At 45.8% G+C, this 22913-nt stretch overlaps 1 protein-coding gene across 1 annotated transcript in view; it reads right to left on the bottom strand.

Annotated features, from left to right (window-relative positions):
* Positions 1-22913, bottom strand: part of MVB12B (multivesicular body subunit 12B) — a 184619-nt gene that overhangs the window by 111912 nt on the left and 49794 nt on the right. The window contains exons 3-5 of the mRNA XM_032164755.2: positions 12586-12693; positions 7097-7193; positions 1514-1643 (exon numbers count right to left, since the gene is read on the bottom strand). Of these exons, the coding sequence (XP_032020646.2) occupies positions 1514-1643; positions 7097-7193; positions 12586-12693 (335 nt within the window). The remainder of the gene's footprint in view (positions 1-1513; positions 1644-7096; positions 7194-12585; positions 12694-22913) is intronic.

Genomic DNA, 22913 nt, shown 5'->3' with positions numbered 1-22913 from the left:
CAGTTGACTGAAGAAGGTGAACATCTATTTCCTTCTGGACAGCTGGCATCCACTCACCCCCTTTCTGACTTTTGACTTCCCCTCCATATTTTAGGAGCAGCACCACTCATGGTTAATCCTTGAGTTCCAGTGGAGCTGATCCTACTTCCTGCTCAGGCCTGGTCAATGGAAGAATTTTCCAGAAAACAGTGACCAGCCCAGGGTGCACATGACCCTACCTAGATCAATCAAGACCAATGAGATTAAATTCTAGAACTTCTTTTGAACTATCAGGAACACAAACTTGCCCTTGGCCTCTGGACTTGAACCTGGATGAAAAGCAGGTGGAGCTACTGTAGCACCAGGGCCTCCTCGAGGGGGAAACATGTCAGAACAGAGCCCAGCACCAGAGCCAGGGGGAGACAGGGAAACCAGAACTCAGTGCCGGCCTTCAAGCTTCTGCTTCCAGGTGTGCCAGTCCTGCCTCCCCAACTCTTCTGTGATGCCAGCCAATAAATTATTCCTTTTGCTCAAGCCAAACTGGGTTGGGTTTCCTGTCACTTACAATCAACAGAGCCCTAAGTGAAACCCTGGAATTTCATTGTACTAAGTATTTATGGAGCCACAACAGAGCCAGGCCCATGCTCAGTGCTGAGGCTACTAGAGGAACAAGACACAAACGGGCCCAGTCCTCAGCAGTTCTCTGCTTACTGGGGAATTATCATGCAGCTGTGTAACATTTATGTTTCTTCCTGACTTGGAGCCCTCCATTGACTTTCCAGTGTGCTTGGAATAAACTCCAGGCCACGTCCTAGGAGGTCCTGCCAACCCTCGCCCTTGTCCCAACATTCCCTCTGGCTCTTCCAGCTACACAGGGCTGTGTTCTGCTCCCAGAATGTGCCATGCTCATTCCCACTTCTCTCCTTCTGCTTCCGCTCTGCCTCGAAGGCTCTGCCTTCACATCTGTGCATGGCTGGTTTCCTGACATTCAGGTCTCTGCTCAACTGTCACCTTCCTGACCCCCTCACAGAAGAGACCCCCACTCCATCACTGTGTTTCACTTTCTTCACTGTCTGGAATTATCTCATTTATTTTCTTGTTTATTGCTCGTCTGTCCCTTTTAGAACATCAGCTCTGTGACAGCACGGCCTTTGCCTCACTTATAACCACATCCAGTGGCCTTGGCCCCGTGGTACAAAATAGGTCCCTGTGACCTTTCCTAGGGTGAATAATGAGTGTGGAGAGCTGAGGCCGGTGGCATCACAGGGTGTCAGGGAAGGACCCAGAGGAGCTTCAAGGCTGAATGTGCAGAAGGGCAGGGGAGGAAAGGCCCTAAGGTGGAGTCAGCAGTGCGAGCTGAGGCGTGGAGAGACCGCAGCTGAGCAGGAAGGGCAGCGAGGAGCACTGGGCTGACAGAGGTCCATGGCTGAGAGCCTGGGGGGCTGCATGGAAATCTCTTGGACCTCATTGCCTGGAGTGGCCTGAGTGCTCTCAGGGAAGAGCAGCAGCTGAGAGTCCTGTCATTAAGACTCACCCAATAAACGTGTACTGAGGCGGGGCCTGCTTGGTCCGGCCCATGATCCGAATGTCACAAATCGCAGCTTCCGTTGAATCCCGTGGAATAAATTTAATGCACAGCCTCTTCTTCCTAAAAGCCACTTCCTCTGAAGGAAAGGACAACAGAAAAGGTATGAGTTTTCCAGAGATACCAGCATCTCTATTCTGAAAACCACATCCCCTGTCATGCCCTATTCCTGGCAGCAGAAGTGGCAGGTCACCTAAGCTGCTGGACAGAAGGGCTGGGCTCTGCCGCCTGCCTTCCCCGGGGCTGCAGTCACCCTGCTCTGCATGCAGGACCCAACCCAGACACCCCTTGCTGAGAAGGGGACCACACACCCTGCAGTAAATCTGGGTGGCTTCTAAGAGCCATAACCACAATCTGCTCACTGCTCAGCCGTCAGAATCCTGCACACTGACGCCCTGAGCATTAACACATTTCACCACACGGACTTCTTTTCTTTTCTGCTTTTTATTATAGAAATCTTCAAACATACCCCAAAGCAGAGGGAACAGTGGAATGAATCCACGTGTTCCCGTCACCCAGTGTCAATGCTGTGCACAATGGACAAGCTGGTTTCCTCCCCTCCCGCCCCTGCAGTTTTGCTGGATATTTAAAATGAGTCCCTGACGACACCACGTTGTGTCACCATCAATACCTCAGTAGGCATCCAGGACACTGTTCTTTAAAGACCACCATGCCATCATCACTCCTAACAAAACGAACAGAATTCCTATCACCCAATAGAGAGCCTACATCCACGTCTTCTCCAGTCTGTCTGCATCTGGATCCCAGGATGCCGAGGCACTACCTCTGGGTGTCAGGCCTCCCAGACCATTTGACTCTGGAACAACCACTCCTGCTCCCTTTTCTTCGGGGCACTAACAGGTTGGAGAAATCGGGTCACTCCCCTGTGCCTCCTGTAGGATGGCAGAGCTAAAGCCTCGATTAGACTCCGGTTAGGTTTTTTAGGCATGCATGCTGTCCGGGGGTACGTGTAAGTCTAGGCTATCATATAGTGAGGCCTGGAGTCTGGCTGGGCCATTCTTGCTGAGCTCTGCTGGTGTCGGCCCAGGACCTTGGTCACACAGTTCCCCAACTGCCATCCTCTGAGCACTTTCTCACCCTCTGATGACTGTTGCTAAGATCCATGTTTTATTAAAGGTTCACAATGGTGATTTTCGAACTCTGTCATTCCTTCTGCTCTTTTTTTTTTTTTTTTTTTTTTTTGAGATGGAGTCTCACTCTGTCACCTAGGCTGGAGTGCAGTGGCATGATCTTGGCTCACTGCAACCTCCACCTCCTGGGTTCAAGTGATTCTCCTGCCCCAGCCTCCTGAGTAGCTGGGATTACAGATGTGTGTCACCATGCTTGGCTCATTTTTGTATTTTTAGTAGAGATGGGTTTCACCATGTTTGTCAGGCTGGTCTTGAACTCCTGACCTCGTGATCCACCCTCCTTGGCCTCCCAAAGTGCTGGGATTACAGGCGTGAGCCACCACGCCTGGCCGCCTTCTGCATTTTTTAGCTAGAATCCTTCTATATATAAAAAATAACTTTCCTTCATCAACTATTTGGTCTCCCTGAAATAAGTTTTGTATAGGAAAAAAAGGATAAGCACGTGATTCTTTTCTCTTACTTATCAAGCCTTAGAGTAAGGAGTTGGTGTTCTAGCAACCTCCAGTGCTGACCAACGGGAGGTGTGTGTTTATTTGTGCTTTTAAACCTGAGTTTCAACCAACTGCACCGATTTAATACATGAGTCAGACAGATCTGGGTTGAAATCCCAACACCAACATTTTCTGGCACTGTGACCTTAGTCAAGTTACTTAATTTCCCTGAGTCTTGGTAAACTGTAAAAGGGAGTTAATGAAACCCACCCTACAGGGATGTGGGTTGGATGCACTGTGCCAACACATATGATCCACTTAGCCCAGTGCCTGGCACACAGTAAGTGCTCAGTAAAGAACAGCTGTGTAGGATCTTACTGTCATTATTGACAAGTAAGCCTCTAGCGTGTAATTTATGCCTGTGCTTGGTATTGGGTTTCAAGACCTTGCAATTCTGTGGCAGGAAGTAAGACATTCAACAGCACACTCAAATGGAGGAACAGAATGAGGGGAAGTACAGTCCTGCCCAGGGTTTCTTATAGGGGCCGGAGTGGGGAGGGGGACAAGAAAATCAGTGGAATTGTTTTGTTATTATATTTTTAGGGGGGTAGGGTTGTTTTTTAAAGAGTCAGATAACTTTGTGGGTTCCTCAGGCACAGAAACTGAGGGGTAGAGCAGATCTATGAGCGGAGAGAAACGACGTTCTGAATCCAGACCCTAAACATTGCTAAACATCTAGGAAATGATCCTAGAACTGGAAATGAAGAGGCCTCTGCTGCCCACCCTCCTGTGTGACAAGACCCAACCTCAGAGTCCACACTTGGGACAGCAACCTGGGGAGTTGGGGGCGCTGTTCACAGCAACTCTGCAACTTCAAAGATTATCAGCTGATCAGATTGGCCTTAGAAAGCGTGAAGAAGAGAGACCTTTACACAAAGAAAACTAACGCTGGGTGTTTCACTTGCTGTTGCCACGCTGCTCTTGGCTCCATTCCTCTGTCTGCAGCAAACTCGGGGTTAAGAGATGGAGCCACTAATTACACATGCTTAAGCAGGCCTAATTTTAAGAAAACATATTATACATAGTCAATAGAAATGTGTTCAGTCATGCTAATGAACACAGAGAAAGTACACAGCACTTTACTAAAACAAACAGTCTTCCAGCTTTTCAGTGCTATATGGATTACAGCAAACTATATTTTAAATGAATTACAGGAGCCTCCTGTTTTTGGCTGACTTCATAAAATCAGGGCCTTGAATACTCTCAAATGATACAGAGCTGACCACAAGGCTTATATGGTCAGCTTGGGCTCCTCTGTTCCCTGGGTAAAAGCTCCAGGAAATGTTGCTAGAACCAGAAATGAAGAGACTCCCTGCTGCCCACCCTCCTGTGTGACAAGGCACCTGGCATTGGGCCCAGGACCGATCTCAGAGTCCACACTTGGGACAGCAACCTGTGTACTCCCAGTCACAGGGGAGAAACTTCCCAACCAGGACCCCTGGGCCCCACAGCAGCTGGCCTCCAGACAGGACAGAGCCTCAGTGAACTGGTCCAACTAACCTAGAGGAAAATGCAGAATGGAAAACCCGTTGCGGCTCCACAGCACATCAGTATAAAGACATTCGAAGTCAACTGACTGTCAAAAAGTGAACATCAATGCAAATTTTCAAACTGTGAAAAACACAGGGGAAAAGGAGGAAAGTGATCCAAGTTTTGGAGAAAACTGTAGATCCTAGGCAGAGCAGATAATACAAATGGCCAACAAGCACATAAAAAGATGCTCAACATCGTTTGCAATCAGAGAAGGGCAAACAGAAAGCACGAGGAGATTCCATTTCACACCCACTAAGATGACCAGAATCAAAGAGACAGACAATAACAAAGTGCTGGTGAAGATGTGGAGGAATTGGAATCTACGGACACTGCTGGTGGGAATAAAAAACAGTGGAGCTCCTTTGAAACATCATTTGGTAGTTCCTCAAAAATATCAAGTTACCATATGACCCAGCAATTCCATGACTAGGTAGATACCCAACAGAAACGAAAACATAAGCCCAACAAAAACTTGTACATGAATGTTCATAGCAGCCTCATTCCTAACAGCCAAAAAGTACAAACAACTCAGATATCCATCAGTTGAATGGATAACCAAAATGTGGTATTTCCATATGTTATATTATTTGGTGATAAGAAGGAATAAAGTAATGATCTATCCTACAACATAGGCCAACCTTGAAAACATTATGCTAAGTGAGAGAAGCTGGTCACAAAAGACCACACGCTGTATGATTCCATTTATATGAAATGTCCGGAGTAGGCAAATCTATATAGAAAGTAGATCAGTGGTTGCCTAGGGCTGGCAGGGAGTGGGGAGGTAAGGGTTGGAGAGAAATTAGAGAGTGATTGCTAAGGGGTACAGGGGTGATATCCTGAAAATGGGTTTTGGGGGTGATACAATGTGCAATAACGTTTGCACAACTGTGCATTTACTAAAAGCCACTGAACTGTGCATGTTAAATAGGTGAATTGCATGGTATGTGAGTTATATCTTAATTTTTTAAAACTCTATACATTAATATAAAACATATCTGTAAAAGGTGCTTATACACATGCTCTTCCAGTGTGCCACTGTGGTTAAAACTGTGGCTGGAGTAAGACGTAGGTGAGCATTCTAGTTATTCCTCCAGTTCCAGATGCATGACCTTGGCTAAGTTCTTTAATCCCTAAGGAGTCAGTGTGCTTCATTTTTCTCATATCTGAAATGGGTATAATAAAGTCCATCTCTAAAGAGGGGTCTTCTGAAGATTAAATGAAATCAGGGAGGCAAAGCATTTATCACAGGGGTGAGCATACAGTAAATGCATAGTAAATATCAGCTGTTATGATTATCAGGCAATACATAAAATAATAAATGGCAAAAAGCAATCCAATGTTGAAACGTGAAGAGACCATCAGGTAAATAAAAATATGCTATACAATGGGGTCTGCTGGTTTCATGAAAATAACAGTTGGGAGGATCTGCATAGAGATAGAAACTCTAGTTCATACCATATGAAGTGCTAGCAAGAAAACAGCAAAAAACAGTGGGACCAAAGTGGGGCTAATTATCAAAGAATAAAGTATGAGACAGAAAATGAGACAGAGAATTTAATAAATGAACCCTGAGTTGTAATGAAAGGATTCTCTGTATTTGTTTTGTATTCACTGCTTCACTGTTGTAAATACCATAAAGTTGGCTGACCAGTGATTAAAAATGAAACAAGGTAAGTTAAATTACACCAAAACAAGGAAGCCAAATCACCAGAGCTTTTCCAGCACCATTTAATAACCCACGTGTGGGTCAAGAAGTTCCAAGGGCTCCAGCACCCTGAAGACGCTGCCGAATTCCTCAGTGATTCACTTCTGCCTGGACCTGCTCAGTGGTCAGAATATTCACTCCAATTCCAACCTATGAACTTTAATTTGCAGTCTTTTTGATTCTCACTTTTCTTGTTTGCTCTATGGGCCCCAAATGGGCACATTATTGGCCTTGTGTCTTTTGATCGTTTTCTTTGGGTGTCTTTCTTCTCTGGGTGTCTTTTGATTGTTTTCTTTCCGCTTTCTTCTGGGTCTTGTGCCAAGCTTGGCTTCAGCAACACCAGAGGAAGGACTAAAGACAAACTATATCTAGTTTCACCATTTTGTTCCCCAGTGAGCCGATTCAGCAGGGAGCACTATTCTAAAAGAAAGGCACGTTCTGCTCATTTACATGCCGCTACCCAGAATACTCTGCAAACTCCTTGGAGAACCCAGCCAGACACACATCAAAAGCAGCAGGGTTTGTTCATGGGCACACAGTAAGGCCTCCAAAAGTGTTTCTGAAGAAAAATGCACATAAAAAAACACACCTACAAATATACCTGGAGGAAGAAAACCCTCATTGTGATGAGTGCTACTAAAGGATGACTCACGTGTGTCCACCGTCTCCTGAATTGGGATGAAGCCCACAGGCAGTGTGTCCTTGATGTCAATGAGCTTCATATCTACTAACACGTTCCCCAGATGACTCTTGGGAAGAAAGAAAAGAGATACAGACTATTAATCTGAACAGGCCTGTGGTGGGTTTGCCATTTTGGCTTCCAGATGCATATTTAACACAATGACTTGTGCAGCTTTATGACAGCAGGTTAATTAGAGTAGGTGACAGTTAATGTTCCCCAGTGGTTACGCAGGGACTCGTGTGGCCCTCAGGAAGGAGTTTCATCTGCGGAACCTCAAAGCCACTCAACTCAGACACGGCCTTGGTGAGGCAGGAGCAACCCAGGAGATGCTTTAGACATAACCCAGCAGAGGGCAGCTGTGCACACACATCCCGGGACCAGGATGCCATTCAGCCCTGAGCATCAGATCTCAAGGCCAGGAGGTTTTAGGAAGAGCAAATTCCTGAAGCACTCGTAGGAAACAGCTGCATCTAAACCTAATAGGGAACCAATCACACTCCTAAGTGATCACCAGTCTGCATACTGACACACATTTCAGTTGCTAGATACATTTTGCAAAATCCCAAGAATCATAAACTAATACAGAGTGAAAGCCCTGCTGCCTCAATATTACACATCTTCTAAAATGACACGCACAAGGGCCTCCTAAAGTTTCTGTTTAGTGGTAGTATATGGGGTCCACAGTGCGCAGTTTCGGTAACTGGTGTACAAATACCAGTTACAAAAATCGAAGACAGTACACCATTCTGTAATTGCGAGAGAGAATTCTTTGCAAACACGCCGGCACTTGCAGCCTGCATTTCAAGCTGGAAATGAGCTCTAAAGATATCTACCCTGCAACTTAAATATGTGGGGCCACTTTGGAGATTTCATTAAAATCTTCAGAGTAATTTGCAGCTTAGTTCCCCCTCTCTAGTCAGAGCCAGTTAAGGAAAGAATGATGGGCTCAAATCCCAAATCTCTCCTGTTAGGATACTAGCAATGCACTCCATGTGCCCACTTTGCAGAAGTGCCTCATCCCCGAAGCCCAATGTGAACATGCTCTCCGTTTACTTGTTCAGCATCCTTGGACAAGCATCTAGTTGGTCAGCCATCACTCTGCCCTGGACAGCAACTTCTCAGGCTGTTGTTCCATCTTGCTTAGAGAAGAAGGGCTGCTACTTCCATCTCTGCACATGGGAGCCAAGATCCCACCTCCACCTGTACTGTGTCACGTCTCTGAAAGCCAAGCAGGGAGTTCTTATCATCTAAACTGTGTTATGTTCCCTCTTGGCACTCTCTTTTTCCCTCCCTATCAATTTGTGGGGTTATTTGTTTAATATCTGTCTTGCTTCTAGAGTTTAAGAACCATGAAGACCAAAACTATCTCTGTTCCTACTATAAATACAAGCCTAGCATGGTTTTTGCTGCACAGCAGGTGCTCAGTAATTACTTGCTGAATAAATTAATTTCAGGTGTACATTTTTCAACCGGGCCAGAGTCAGAAATCAAACTGGAGGCCGGGCACTGTTGCTCACACCTGTAATCCTAACACTTTGGGAGGCCAAAGCGGGCAGGTAGCTTGAGCTCAGGAGTTTGAGACCAGCCTGGGAAACATGGTGAAACCCCAACTCTACAAATTAAAAAAATTGGCTGGGTGTGGTGGCACTCAGGCATGTAGTCCCAGCTACTCAGGAAGCTGAAGAAGGAGGATTGTTGGAGCCTGGGAGGTTGAGGCTGCAGTGAGCCAAGATCATGCCACTGTACTTCAGCCTGGGCAATAGAGTGAGACTCTGTCTCAAAAAAAACAAAAACAAAACAAAAAAATCTGCCAGGCATGGTGGCTCATGCCTGTAATCCCAGCACTTTGGGAGGCCAAGGCAGGTGGATCACTTGAGGTCAGGAGTTTGATACCAGCCTGGGCAACATGGTGAAACCCTGTCTCTACTTAAAAAAATACAAAAATTAGCTGGGCATGGTGGTGGGCGCCTGTAGTCCCAGCTACTTGGGAGGCTGAGGCAGGAGAATCGCTTGAATCCAGGAGGTGGAGGCTGCAGTGAGCTGAGATTGCGCCATTGCACTCCAGCCTGGGCGACAGAGGAAGACTTCGTTTCATATATATATACACACACACACATCAAGTTGGGTTTGCTGAGATGTCAAATCTAAACTATATGATTAAAAATATCAAAAGTATTGATATACACTAATAAATATTATGAACCAAAAGTACACACATGAAACAAATTATTAGAATTTAACTAGGAAGGTCAAAGCAGCAAGTGTAACCTATGACCAGTGTTTTTATGGCACTGCCATCAGGAAACTGTTTCTTCCTCTCAGAACTATCATATTTGCCAACAATTTGATATTCTGACATTCCAGGTAGCTGGGCCTTGGGAAGACAATGTACAGTGCAGCCTAGTGAGTGGTAAGTGGGACCTTCAGAACACGGAATAAATCTCTGACCGTGTAGGTAGGGTTTGAACTGTTAACCTAACTTGCAAACATCAGCTGCTTTCAGAATTGCCTGGTCTAATCTATCATAATTTTTTTTCATGGCAGTTGCTTTTCCATGTCATCACTGCTTTCTGCATTGAGAAATTAACAACTAGGCATGTTTTCCTGCCCCACAGATGGATGGGCATTCATCAATATCCTTCTCAAATGTCTTCTGCTTGACAAGTTGGGTTTTACAGAAGTCAACTGCAAACCACTTAGTGACCTCACCCTCCACACACTCTACAAATGTCCCTGATCATAAAACCTGAACATCAGTGGTGCGGCCATTAAAAACAAAGCATCAAAAAACCCTTGCATGCATACAAAACGGGAGGCTGCAGTGTCAGAGCTCCCCACAGCCCAAGTGTGGTCCCTCCTCACAGGGGGCTGCCACTGTACTGGGTTTAATACAGTGGGTCTGCGACACCATTAATTTTGCCTGTTCCTCTCCCCTCCCCCATCTGTGCTCTCTTTCATTTCCTCCTCATAAATATGAAGAACGTATTCCCAATCCTTGTTGAGCAAATGATTCATGCCAAAAGCCCAATATGCACTGACTCAGGGTATTTATATTGTCTCTGGTAGCCAGTATTTGCTAGTATACTGTAATTATTTTTGACAACCTTGCATTTAAGGTAGCCACAGATAACCAACTTAATATTCAAATGTTCATAAATCCTTCTGTTTAATATCCTCCCTACCTAATCTATGTACATTATTATTACAGGTAATGCAGAAAGTACAGGGCATGAAAAGTGCAATTAATCTCGATCCTTCCCCAGGAAGCAATGTCACTCCAAAGCCAGGTTTCTGTATTAACAGCATTATTGGGGGAAAGGAATTTAGGTTCCAAAGGAGTATCCCCAAACTCCTACATTGGGAGTCTCAAGTCAGCTAATTAAGAATCTGTCCAGTCTTGAGACCCCACATCCCTCCTTTACAGTTGTAAAAAATGATGCTCTGCAAAGTCTTGGTTTGGACTACAGGGCCAGCATAGACTGGCTGTAACAGATTAAAATATTCTGATTCCTCCTCCACTCCTGGGCTGGCAAGTGGGCCCCTGCCAACTGCTAGAACTCGATCATTTGGATCCCACTATTGGATCCATTCATTCTTTTTCCAAAAACAATATGCACCATGCACCTATCTCCCACACTGCTCCAAAAGCGAGGCAGAGGCTTTTCACACTGCCCTTGTCCTCTTCTTACATCCCTTCATCACGCCCAATAAATATCTTTTTAATGTTCAACACATGTTGACGAAATCAATGGGTTTTCTTTAATACACTTACCCATGACACCCAATGCTAACAAGCCCCAGTGCCTTCTCTTTGTCACATTCAGACCTGTCACTGTCCCCACTCCAAGGGATGCAGGGACTCTGCTAGCCTAGGTACCAACACCCCATAGTCTTTGGGGGAAAATGCAATGAAAACAAAATTAAAAAATGATCACAGAGATCATGGCTGTCCTCAAGCCATTTTTAACTGAAGCCTCTTCGGCCTCTACTCATTTTTAACTGAAGCCTCTACTCAGCCTTCAGCCCACTCCTGGGTGCCTCAGGCTGCTCAGTGAGCTGGGGGACCTGCAGGGACTCATTATAAGATCTCAGTGCCCTTGTCCACTCTTCAGCCCTGCCACCCTCCTGGTATTTAAAATACACTCAAAAGCCTGAATTGAAAAGATTTCCAGACTTTTGTGTCAAGATTTTCCCCGACTCCATTATAAACTCTGTACTTCACAATGAGCATATATTGCTCTAGTAATTAGGGGGAAAAAAATAAAGCAATGACTTTTCTCCCAGTCCTGTATATGTTCAGAATAATTATCCTACCAAAGAATTAACCACAAACAACATGAATGGGTGGCAGAAAAGAGTGCAAGCCAGAGAGCCACATGATGGTTGATATTCAGAAAACACCAAGGGGACACGCAAGGACCCTGTGATGGGACCCTGGGCCTGCGGGGCCAGGTGGCAGAGAGGAGGACTAATGCTTTCCCCCTTTCATGCTGTTGAATAAGGATGTTTGTTGTCTGGGCTCAGTTTTTTTTTTTAACTGCAAATAAATATTACTTTTATAATATAATTTATATAAATAAATAAAAATATTCCCCAAAATAAAAATTTACATGACAAAGAGACAATAACATATGGCCAAAAATAAAATGTTAGCCCTGAAAATGAAAATCCCAACTGCTCCCTGTTTGGAGCTGGGGAAGAGAAGTAACCTTGAACAAGCATGTTCCCTTTTGGATCTCGGTTTCTTCAATGGAAAGGAACTTCCACTTGTAGAGATTATCTGGGGACAGAATGAGGTACCCAGGGCAGGCCTTGTATAGAGCAGATACTCACCAAAGCTATTTCCTTTTTTTCTAAGCCATCTATTAAAATATCTTATTAGATGTTTAAAAAAAAAAACCTTAGTAGGTGTCTTTAAAGTTTCCTAATTTACAGGTGCAAGTATTTTTTTTTTTAAAGCATAGTCAGAGAAATCTACATGAGTCGATACCTACAAAAATAACGAAATATGATATGTCACACAGAGACTCAAAGAGCGAGGAAACGTCACTGTGGAAGCAAGGGCATGGAGTGGGGTCACAGGCACCCTCCCTGAGCCATGCTGCCTTTGCTGGCCGGCATTAAATCCCGCTCCACTGGAGAACTCTCACTGCCACACTATCCTGTGATTTGTTGCTTGGAGGAAAGGTAGGCAAATGAGAGCTGGGAGAGAAATTTCCTGGTTTCCTTTTGAGAACACAATTTAATGGAATTCACGGTACACTTGGGTACGTGGTTAATAATACTGTTAATAAATGAAACACAGTGCTGGCTGCTGATTCTACCCAGTTCACTAAAACCACAGATAAATTAATATGGCAATGAAAATAAACCACCACAACAACAAAATGAGGAAATTCCAAACAGGAATGTAAATTACTTGTGCTCACTCAGCAAATGGAAACTACGACTAGACTTACATTTTCTTTGGAAAATGATCTTGTGAAACACAGGTATCTGGTAACCTTGGATTTAAATAAGCCGTCTTTCCAGAGGTCAGCATCCACACCATCTGCTGTCTGTGCAACCTACACCGGAGAGACAGAGAAAAGGATCGCAGGTAAGGCAGGAAGGAACTGAAGGTGCACGTGGGCCACTTCTTCCATGCCTGTTCCAATTAACACCAGCCTGGGATCTCCCGGCATCTCATTAGCTCATTTCACTAGGCACTGGGATGAGATTTTCCAAAAGGGGAAAAGGGAGAGTGTGAAAAATACAACCTCTAAAAATACTGTCCCTGGGGAAGCCATTGATTAAAGACACCCTGACAAAAATGGTTCTAATGAGAAAAGAGCAACTTTTGTCGTAATGGACCAAGAAGGGATTGTGTAAGTCAGCACATTAAGCGGCTATTACCACTTACACGGGGGGATGGTACAGGGTGAAGAAAGGAGTCCAGTGGGTGTGATGAGCCACCTGAGGGGGCGCTGCCTGCAGCGAGGGTGACACAGCCTCCTGCTCTAGGGCCCTAGGCTAGCTGGGTGCTTCAGTCAACGGGATTCTACTGGAGGCTGGGGCAGGAAGGGAGGACAGAAACATTTCACTCCACCCTGCGTCCTCTTGGTACAAGCCCTGAGAGTGGGGTTCAAGGTGAGAAACTGGATCAGGATAGAAAAACAAAAGAAGACTCACTTGGTTCCTTGTTTCTAGTCTCACTAAGAAGCCATTTTCTCACCTGCAGCTGTAGAAATTCTCTACTAGGAAGCGTCTGAGAATGGCGCCAGCCAGGCTTGATCTCAGTATCAAAGCCCCTGTGACCTAGACTGGGGCTGGGCTGGGGGATATTTGCATGAAAGACCAGGCTTTGTGGGAGAGAGTGCAAAGGAGATGGGAAGAGGAGGAGGAGCTAAAAGAGGGTGGTGCTTTCCTCCTATTTCTTTCCAGACCGCTCTGTGAATTGCTGGTCAGGTATTGGTCTGTTTTCTGACTCAGCCTCCCTCTGAGAGTATGAATCAACCTTGCACACCTTCCTTTAAGCACCGCGAAAGGGGGACATCCAGGAAGACTGAGGAACAGCACCCGTTTTGGGATAAACTCTGCAGGAGGTCTCTGAGCAGTTCACTTTCTGACTCCTTCTGGGTTGTCCTTTTGAGCTTTAGACTTTGGGATCCAGTCCTTGACCTGACAAGCTCTTGCCCATCCTGACAAACTGCTGGAAGTGCCTCCATTCTTCACACAAAACTGCCCTGATTCAGCCCCATCCCACACACTGACTGCAGGCTCTGCACAGAGCATGGTGGGCCCCACAGCACATGGATGGCCTCTGCCTGTCACACGCTCAGGGAGGAGGCGGGAGCCAGGACCCCAGCCCAGTGGGCTCAGGCTCCCCAGGACATTCCTGGAGCCCACCACAGCCACACTCTCTGAGGCTGCCTCAGAAAAACCAAAAGGCCAGGAGGCAAAAGAAAAAATCCTTGTTTTTCAAACCAAACAATTGTAAATTAGCAAATGTAACAACAGGAAAAGAAAAGCCCTTATGATAAAGATGCAAATATATTTGACCTGAAAGCTGAAGGAGGAATGGTATGGGGATAATTTTAGGAACTGTTTGCTCCAAGTATGTCACCCCCACAGATAGAAACAGGATGGAATGGGGGTCAGGCCTTGTCAGCATTTTTCCCCATAATGGTCACACATAGAGTTCCTAGGGAAATATGAGATTTAAGGCAGTAGTCTCAGCTCCTCCACACCAAGGACCCCCTATGCTTGTTTTCTCCCATGGATTACATGGTTTGAAAGATTTTTGTCTCCCAATGCAATTTTACTGTATTTCCTCAATTCTAGGATGCAGTCATTTGGGGAACACCCCTTCACACAAAAAAGGCATAGTACCATATCCAAACACATGCATCTATTTTAAGATGCATCCCAATTTCAGAACCACTAAAATGTAAAAATGAAAGATGCTCTACACAAAGGGAATAAGGGAACCTACATGGTCTCTCTATAATAAATGCATAATTTCTGAAAAACTTTCAAAAACAGAAACTCTCTGCAGGACACTCCAAGGCTGTGGAACCACAGGCTGCCTTGGAAGACAGGGAGCTGTGTCTTTAACCTTCCAAGAGACAAGGGCGTCTAGAAGGGCTTGTTTGGATATCTGGAAGTGCCACAGAGGGGTGCTGTGCATTCTAACCCGAGGCTAGAAAGGTCTCCAGGGCTTGCCAGTGATGGTTCTCTCCACCCACCACACTGTGAGAGCTGTCCTTTTTCAGAGTGAGAAATGAAAACGTAATGGGGGAAGCCGGCAATGTGGGCCCCTCTGTTTGAGCCCACGCTTCACTGTTTGGGCAGTTAGAGCCCCCCAGTCTTTGTCTGCGAAGCATTAAAAAAGGATGACCAAAGGCCCAGCTTTGACCTGGCCCCAAACTCATTTGCAATGAGGTGGAAGTGTGTAAAGGCATCATGAGGGGCCCAGGGAGGTGAGGTGGGAAGAAAGAGAGAGAGAGACAGAGATTGAGAGAAAGAGAGAGAGAGACTCCCCTAACCTCCAAGGAAGGCGGTGCTAGGCAGAGAAGGGCTCTGGAATGGTCCCAGAGGGCTGGATGGTTCAGGGACCCACAGGACCAGGTACTGGGTGAGGAGTGAGATGTGGGTTCCTGGCTCCTTGAGAGCACTGGGAAGGCAGACCTGGTGGAACAAGGGGTGCATTTCTGGCCTGTCTTTCCTATAGCAACAAGATGTACCCAGAGGCGTCTTCCCAACCCAGTCACATAAAGGTGCCTAATAACCTAAATTCTTCCCAGCCCAAGTCAGGAGAGCTAATGATCTGCAAGATAAATGATCTATCTATGCGGCTGAAGTCACAGTGCCAAGAGGAACCTGCACACCTGACTCAAGGCAGGGTCTACCTGACGGTGCCCACGCCCACCTGGTGGCACTGCAGAAGCTTACAAACTCAGCAGTCAGCCTCAGGTCCCAGCATTAGGAAGCTGGGGGGAGGTGGGGTGTGGGGTGGAGGACCAAAGGCTTTGCGTGCAGCACGAGCAGCATGGAATTCAGAGGCAGACTTGAATTTCAGGCCCAATAGCTTAAACCAGTCCTGTCCTCCTCTGCAAAGTGGACATGCTGCCTTTCCCTGCAGGCATCACTGCCAGGGGCAGATGAGACCACGAACATGCAAAGTGCCCGCCTTAGTGCATGAGCACTCCAAAGACAGCGCGAATGTTTCTAAACCAAAAAAGGGGACATCTGCTCTGACAGCGAACCAAGTCTGGAAAGTGATGTCAGGCTACATCGGGATTCAAAAAGTCCTCAGTTGTCCCGGGGCTCTGTGCCAATCTCTGGGAACAAATCTGGTCTTTCCAAACACAAATGATATACTTGTACGAGGAACATCTGCCCTCCTGCTGCTATCCCACCCTGGACTATAAGCTTCACAAGGACAACGGCAGTGCCTGTTCTGCTTGCCATTTTATCCCTTGTGCCAAGCACAATGCCTGACACGGATGGGCTCCATCAAACCTTGTTGAAAGAATAAATGAACGAGTCGACTCTGCAATCAGGGCAGTGTGAAAAGCCACATACCCTGTCAGCTACCCAAGTAAGGTAATGGGAAGTTTTTCAAATGAAATTTCCAGGATTTAATCCATTGAGCTGAGTGAATCCCCTTCAAAATCACCACTCTGAGGCACATACCCATTTCAGCACTGAAGCCACCTACTCTTTTGGTTCTCTTGTGTGTTTGCTGCCTTGTTCTCAAGACAATTCGATATGTCTGCTGACTGCAGAACCTTCAGAGTCTGTTACAGGGCCTCGCATACACATGTGCACACGTGCACACACGCACATGCTCTTGCACACTCACACTCACACATTCTCACAACCTTTCTCCTAGCATTTCTTCCCCGGGAGTAGGAGCCGTCTCTGAGGAGGAGCAGGAGGGTCCTAGGGCCAGGCAGTGGCGGAATGTACACATGGTTTATCTCTCTTCCTGCCAGGATTCTTCTAAAACAACAATCAAATGGACAGGGCAGAAGCCTCCACAATGAAGAGCGAGAGGGGAGAGGCAGCACAAAGGCCTGGCACTGCGGAAGGCAGAAGGCAAGAGATTTAGCAAGTGCGGGGGGTGGGAGTTGTGACCTAAGGGGCCCATGGGAGCTGATACTGAGCAGAGCCCCAGGATCCAGAATCACCAGACACCGCTGGGGTGGGGGCGGGGGAGCAAGTACAAGTTTAGGGCTGAATCGGGTGGACTGAAACAAGGTTCATAAACCAAGTGGTTAGACTCCCAGGTGCCCACCCCAGTTTCAGGTATATCTTCTGCAGGAAGGAACCCAGCACGGCTCAGGACTCCACAACCCCGGCAGGTGGGGAAGGAGGTTGGAGGTCAGGAGGAGGTGGGGGAGGAGGTGCAACTTCAGAGTGCAAATGAGGGTAACTGAGTAACCAAGCGTACACACTGAATGGCAATGGCAGGCCCCTCCCTGCCACCCGCGCTTACGCTCCTTGCTTCCAGCCGCCTCCCCTGAACACTGGACACTGAGAGCTTTGTCTCTGCAGAGCGCCAGGGTGGACCAGCCCACGATCCCTGAGCCAGCTCCCTGCTCGTCGTCCCACTGTGTAGCACACCAGCCAGCAGGCCCCCAACCCACAGGGCTCCAGCCCATGAGCTGGTGCCTCCATCTTAAATCCCAACCCACAACAAAGGGTCACCAGGCACTGGGGACAGGCTCAGACATGACAGAAGGGCCAAAATGGAAAAAAGTGAACTTGAAGGTAGCACAGAGAATAGGGAAAACAGTGCCGGCTCAGGACAGAGAACCCAGTCTGTAATTAAATCCTCAGAGGGACAAGTGAATAGACTGCAAATACCAAACAAGAATGGAGTATTATGAAAACCTTTTTAAAAAGGAACAATTTGAGGACAACATAAAGAGATTAGAAACTGTAAACACTGGAAGAGAAAGCTGAGGAAATCTTCCAGAAGGTAAAGTACAGAGATGAAGAGATCAATCATAGGAATGAAAACTGAAGGGTCAAGACAACATCCAGCTAACAAAACGTTCCAGAAAGAACTTTTAAAATAAAAACCGGAGGGGAGGGGGAGCCTCTGTGTTAAAGAGGTCCTGAGTGTTTCTACAAAGTGGATGAAATAGACCCACCCCAAAACGAAAGAACCGAGAGTCCCACCACACTGGGGATAAAGAAACCACCTTAAATACTTGCAGAGAAAAATAATGGGTCACATACAAAGGGACGGGAATCATTTTGCATCAGACTTCCCAACTGCAACACTGGAAACTAAAAGACAAGGTAACAATGTCTTCAAAATTCTGAGGAACTCTGGAATTCCACACCTAAGCCCACTATCGATTAAGTGTGAGGGTAGAATAAAGACCTTTGTCGATGTGCAAGGACTTAAAAAGTTTATCTCCCAGGGGCCCTTTCTGAGGAAGCTACTGGAGGATGCATCAGCGGAACCGAGCATTAAATCAATAAAGGGGAAACCATAAACTCCAGGAAACAGAACCCACACAGCACAGCAGCCAGGCGACAGCAGCACGCCCAGGCCCAGACGGGGAAAGGAAGAGACGTCAGGGCAGCAACCTCTGGGGAGGAGGGGATGTGGAGGGGAGAGTATTTAGAACTGTACTTTCTCGTTCGAAAGAAATAGGGATGGGCATGTGACAACTGCCTTAGAGCATTTAGAACAATGAAAACAATGCACCTAAGGCTATTTGACAAAAAAAAAAAAAAAAAAGGAATCAATTTAAAAATTAAAAGACATTTTAAGAACGTACTGTGAAAATCAATAGGCACCTGGACAACTCCTCAAATGAATGAAACAAGTTTGATTAATTCCAAGAAAAAATAAAAGGTTGTATGAGAAAGAACACATACTCCTAATATGTTACTTGATTCAGTGGTACCCAATGTCTGCATTGTAATCTATGTGAACACTGAACATTAATCCACCAAAAATTGTGATACTGCCTAATGGGAGGAGATTCTAAGAGAAGAAAATAATCAAGAAATAAGCAATATAATAAAATTATTTAGAAACATGGAGATAAAGTACCAGAGGGAAAAAAAATCTTAAAAAGTGGAAAGTAAATGCCTCCGGGAAATAAAAAGGTGAAGGTGGGGAGACAGGGCAGGGGCTGCTATATTTTCTTATGAGCACTCTGATTTTTTAAACTGTGCACGCAGGCATCACTTTGTTAAAGTAAAAGCAAATTTTAACTTTGAAAGAGAGCTGGGGAAATATCTCATGGAAGATAGTATGATAATTCGTTATTTCTTTTAGGTAAGCTGTCGCTATTGCTGCCATCAGGGATACGACTAGCAATGCAACACAATCTCACTCCTAGTTAGCTTGTTAGTGTGTTCCCAAGTGGGTGACAATGTCCAAAGCTGCAAGTCCAGCTGATTCCAGCCTTCCCCACTGCTACAGTCCACCAAAACTGAACATGCAGATGGCTGGGGGCGGAGCTGCAGCACCCAGGGAGTCCCTGCGATGGTGGCTGCCAGTGCCGCAGAATCGACACAGGGCTCTACAAACCCTTTGGGACCTGGCCCCCACCCCTGTCTCACATAGCCCAGGTCTCTGATTGCTTTCTCTAGCTTGAGTTCAGAGGTCACATTCTGGGCCACTGTGCAGCAGTCACAGAGGATGATGTGTGTTCAGGAAGCCCTGAACAGCCCACTGGACAGTGAGACTGGCTACCTGCGGCTGGTCTGTAAGGCATGCTCACTGTAAAGCGACCGCTGAGGTTAAATGTAAGCAGCCTCCCTGGTTAAAGGGACTCCCTTAATCCCTGAAAGATTTGGGGGCCGGAGGCCTGGGAGGCAGCTACTGTGAAGACCCTAGGGTAGAAATAAAGTTGTCATATTAAAGGGACAGAAAGTGGGGCTCTGTAACTGGAGCCTGGTAAGATGGGATGAGCGTTATTGACATGTTAATTGGGGCTCAGTTTATAAAGGCAAGAGTGGGAGATGATAAATTTCTAATGATTAGAGAACATCCTCACAATAGAAGATTCAACAGCCATTTGAAACAACTTTGTACACATACACACACTAACACGGAAAGTTCAGGAGATAGAGTAAGTTACAACATGGTTTATAAAGCACAATCCTTTATTTTGTTTTCAAAACAATTATCTGTATAGAAAAGGATCTAGGCAAATATAAAGCAAAACATTAACCACCGTTTGGCTCTGCACAGTTGAGATTGTGAGTATTTTTAATGTTCTTTTTTTCCCCTGTATTTCTGCTTTTTTGGTAACGAGCATATATAGCTTTTATAAGAAAAATAATTGTAAATACTTCATTTGATGGGGTAAAAAATAAAAATCCGCTGGATTTAAACTTGAGAAGCACTTTGTAAATCAGCTATCCAACTAAGCCACCTAAAGAGGAGCCACGCAGTCAATCATTTCAACCGTCAGAGGTTTTTCAACGTTGGAATTGAGTGCTCCTTGCCAAAGAGAAACCCTCAAAAGACAAGCTAACCACCAATTTCATCAATCTGTTTACACCCCGGTGTTTCAAGAGAGCCCACCCGCAATTCAAAGGTGTATTCAGCAGACAGAAAGCAATGAAAGGGGCCAGGAAATCCTGCAGACATTCCAAAGGAAATATCTGGCTGACACGATGAACAAGAATGAAGTTCAAAGGCCTCTGGGTATGTTAGATCATCAGCAGTGGAAACACACACACTTGGCCCAGGCCAGACAGCGGCCAACTGTGAGCCACTTAAACTCAATAAGAGCAGTGTGGGCACAGCACAGGCAAGGAGCCTATCTAACCATCCGTGGACTCCCTAACAGGTGGTGTGCTCAAGATGCATTCTACAAATATGAAGTGAAAGGAAGAGGCATTTGACTAATCCAGTGAAGAGCGCAGGAACTCTCAGTTGTTTTTTGGTTCTGATTTTATTTGCATCATTTTCTTATACCTTCAGCTGAAATGTCTCTTTTTTTTTTTAGCAAAGGAAATGAAAAACATAAACCTGTTCCCTGAGACAAATGCATCTACCTCAGTCTCCAGGTGGTCCTCTCCACTCACGGGGCACAGGGACACAGAGGACCACCCAGCCCTATTGGCCTTGTGCCCCTCTGGGCCTCCTGATACTGTACCCGCTTTCCACTCTAGTTCTCCTTCCTCAGACAGGTCTTTCCTAACTGTGCCCGGCCATTTCCTGCCTCCCTGCCTTTGCTCGTGTTTCACCCTCTCGCATCTGTCTTGTTGAGATGATCTCATTATTTAGGGCCTGGCTGAAAGAATCCCCCACTCTACAGCCTCAGTGATGATCCCAGCAGGCAAGAACTTGGATTTCTGGAGTTGGGTAGATTTGAGTTCAAGTCCCAGCTCTGCCACTTACATACTAGGGTTTTCCAAAGTCACTCTTTTACTTTCTGAGCCTCACCTAAAAATGACAATAGAAATAATACCTACCTCATAGGAATATTTGTAAGGATTAAATGAGAGAAAGCACAAAAAGCACTTAACCACAATGAGATACCACTTCAGAACCACTATGGTAGCTACAATTAAAAGGACAGGCAATCCAAATGTTGGCAAGGATGTGGACGAATGCGAGCCCTCTGCACTTCTGGTGGGATTGTAACAGGGTGCAGCCACTTTGGAAAACAGTCTGGAAGTTCCTCAAAATGTTAGACATAGAGTTAGCATATGACCCAGCAATTCTACTCCTAGGTATATACCCAAGAGAAATGAAAACAAGTGTCTACATACAAACTTGCATGTGAATGTTCATGACAGCATGTTTTCTAAATTACCAAATGAGGAACTAATCCAAACGTTCATCAACTGATAGAAATGTGGCATAGCCATACAATGAAATAGTATTCGGTCATAAAAGGAATGATATACTGATACATAATGCAACTTAGAGGAACCCTGAAAACAGTTTGCTAAATAAAATAAGACAGACGCAAAAGACCACATATTAACATTATTTTGTTTACATGAAAAGTCTAGAAATGGAAAATCCCTAGAGACAGAAAATGGATTGGTGCTGCCAGGGGCTGGGGGCAGGAAGAGTTGATGGAGAGAATGGCTAATGAGTGGAGGGTTCTTTAGCAGGTCATGACAATGTTCAAAATTAGGCGGCAGTGATAGTTGTGCAACTCTGTGGCTATACTAAAAACCAATGGATTGTACACTCTTAAAAAGTGAACTTTATGGTATATGAATTATATCTCAATAAAGCTGTTAGTATTTCTAGAAGTACTTAGCATAAGGCCTGGCACATGGTGACACTAAAAAAATGTTACCTACTTACTATTATCTCTGGTCCTTAAAGATCTTATCTTATTCATGGAATATTTTTCTGAGTATCTAGCCCCATGCCTTGTTTATAGTACACAATCAGATATTTGCCAAATGGCTGACTGAACCATTGAACCATGAAAAGAATGCATGGTAGGAAAAATACACAAAGACTGAAGCCTGGTGCATCTAGGACTACACAAGATAGCCCTTTCCTCATTCTACCTTTGGCACAGGTGCCTTGGCCATGCCAGGCACAGAGTGGACGGCTTCCTGAGGCTGGGCAGGGAGGCAGAAAGCAGGTACCGATTCCCAGCAAAAGCCCCTGAAGAGGTGAAGGGATTAGGAGCCCTGGCTCTGCACCTCCTAATGGCCGAAGGGAGCCAGGCAGGGAAGACAGTTCCGTGGGGGGCCCACGAGACAGGAAATGGGAGATACATGTGGGCAGGGCACCTGGCCGCATCGGAGCAGGTACGTCCTCCCTGTTCCAAGTCATTAGGAAGGAGGCTCTGGGCCAGAAGTGCTCCCGTTTCTGTCGCACCCAAACGGCCAAGCTATGACACAGCCCTGGACCTCCACAAGCCTGCAGAGAGCAGCATCAGCAGCCTAGAGGTTGCCTTGCAGCTGGTTGGCACCCAGGGGAAGGCCGGCTCCTCTCAGCCACAGGATACCTGGTCTACCACGGCACTGCCAGTGACACATCAGTGGCTGAAGTAGGGACTAGTCAATCAATAGTACCCAGACACCTGATCGTCACTACAGAGGAAAAACTAAGTTGAGCCCTACCTCAATTTGTCAAAAACAAATTCTTGATGGATTAAAGATGAAATGTGAAAAGCAAAACTTCCAAACTTTTAGAAAAAAATGTGGAGCATATTCATGTTTAAATAGAGATAATTATTATTATTATTATTATTATTATTATTTATTTATTTATTTTTTGAGACGGAGTCTCGCTCTGTCGCCCAGGCTGGAGTGCAGTGGCGCAATCTCGGCTCACTGCAAGCTC

The sequence above is a fragment of the Hylobates moloch genome, unplaced genomic scaffold (genome assembly GCF_009828535.3).
Source record: "Hylobates moloch isolate HMO894 unplaced genomic scaffold, HMol_V3 SCAFFOLD_10, whole genome shotgun sequence".
Taxonomy (NCBI): Eukaryota; Metazoa; Chordata; class Mammalia; order Primates; family Hylobatidae; genus Hylobates; species Hylobates moloch.
Note: the sequence above shows the minus strand (reverse complement) of the source record. Positions and strands in the feature narration are given on the sequence as shown.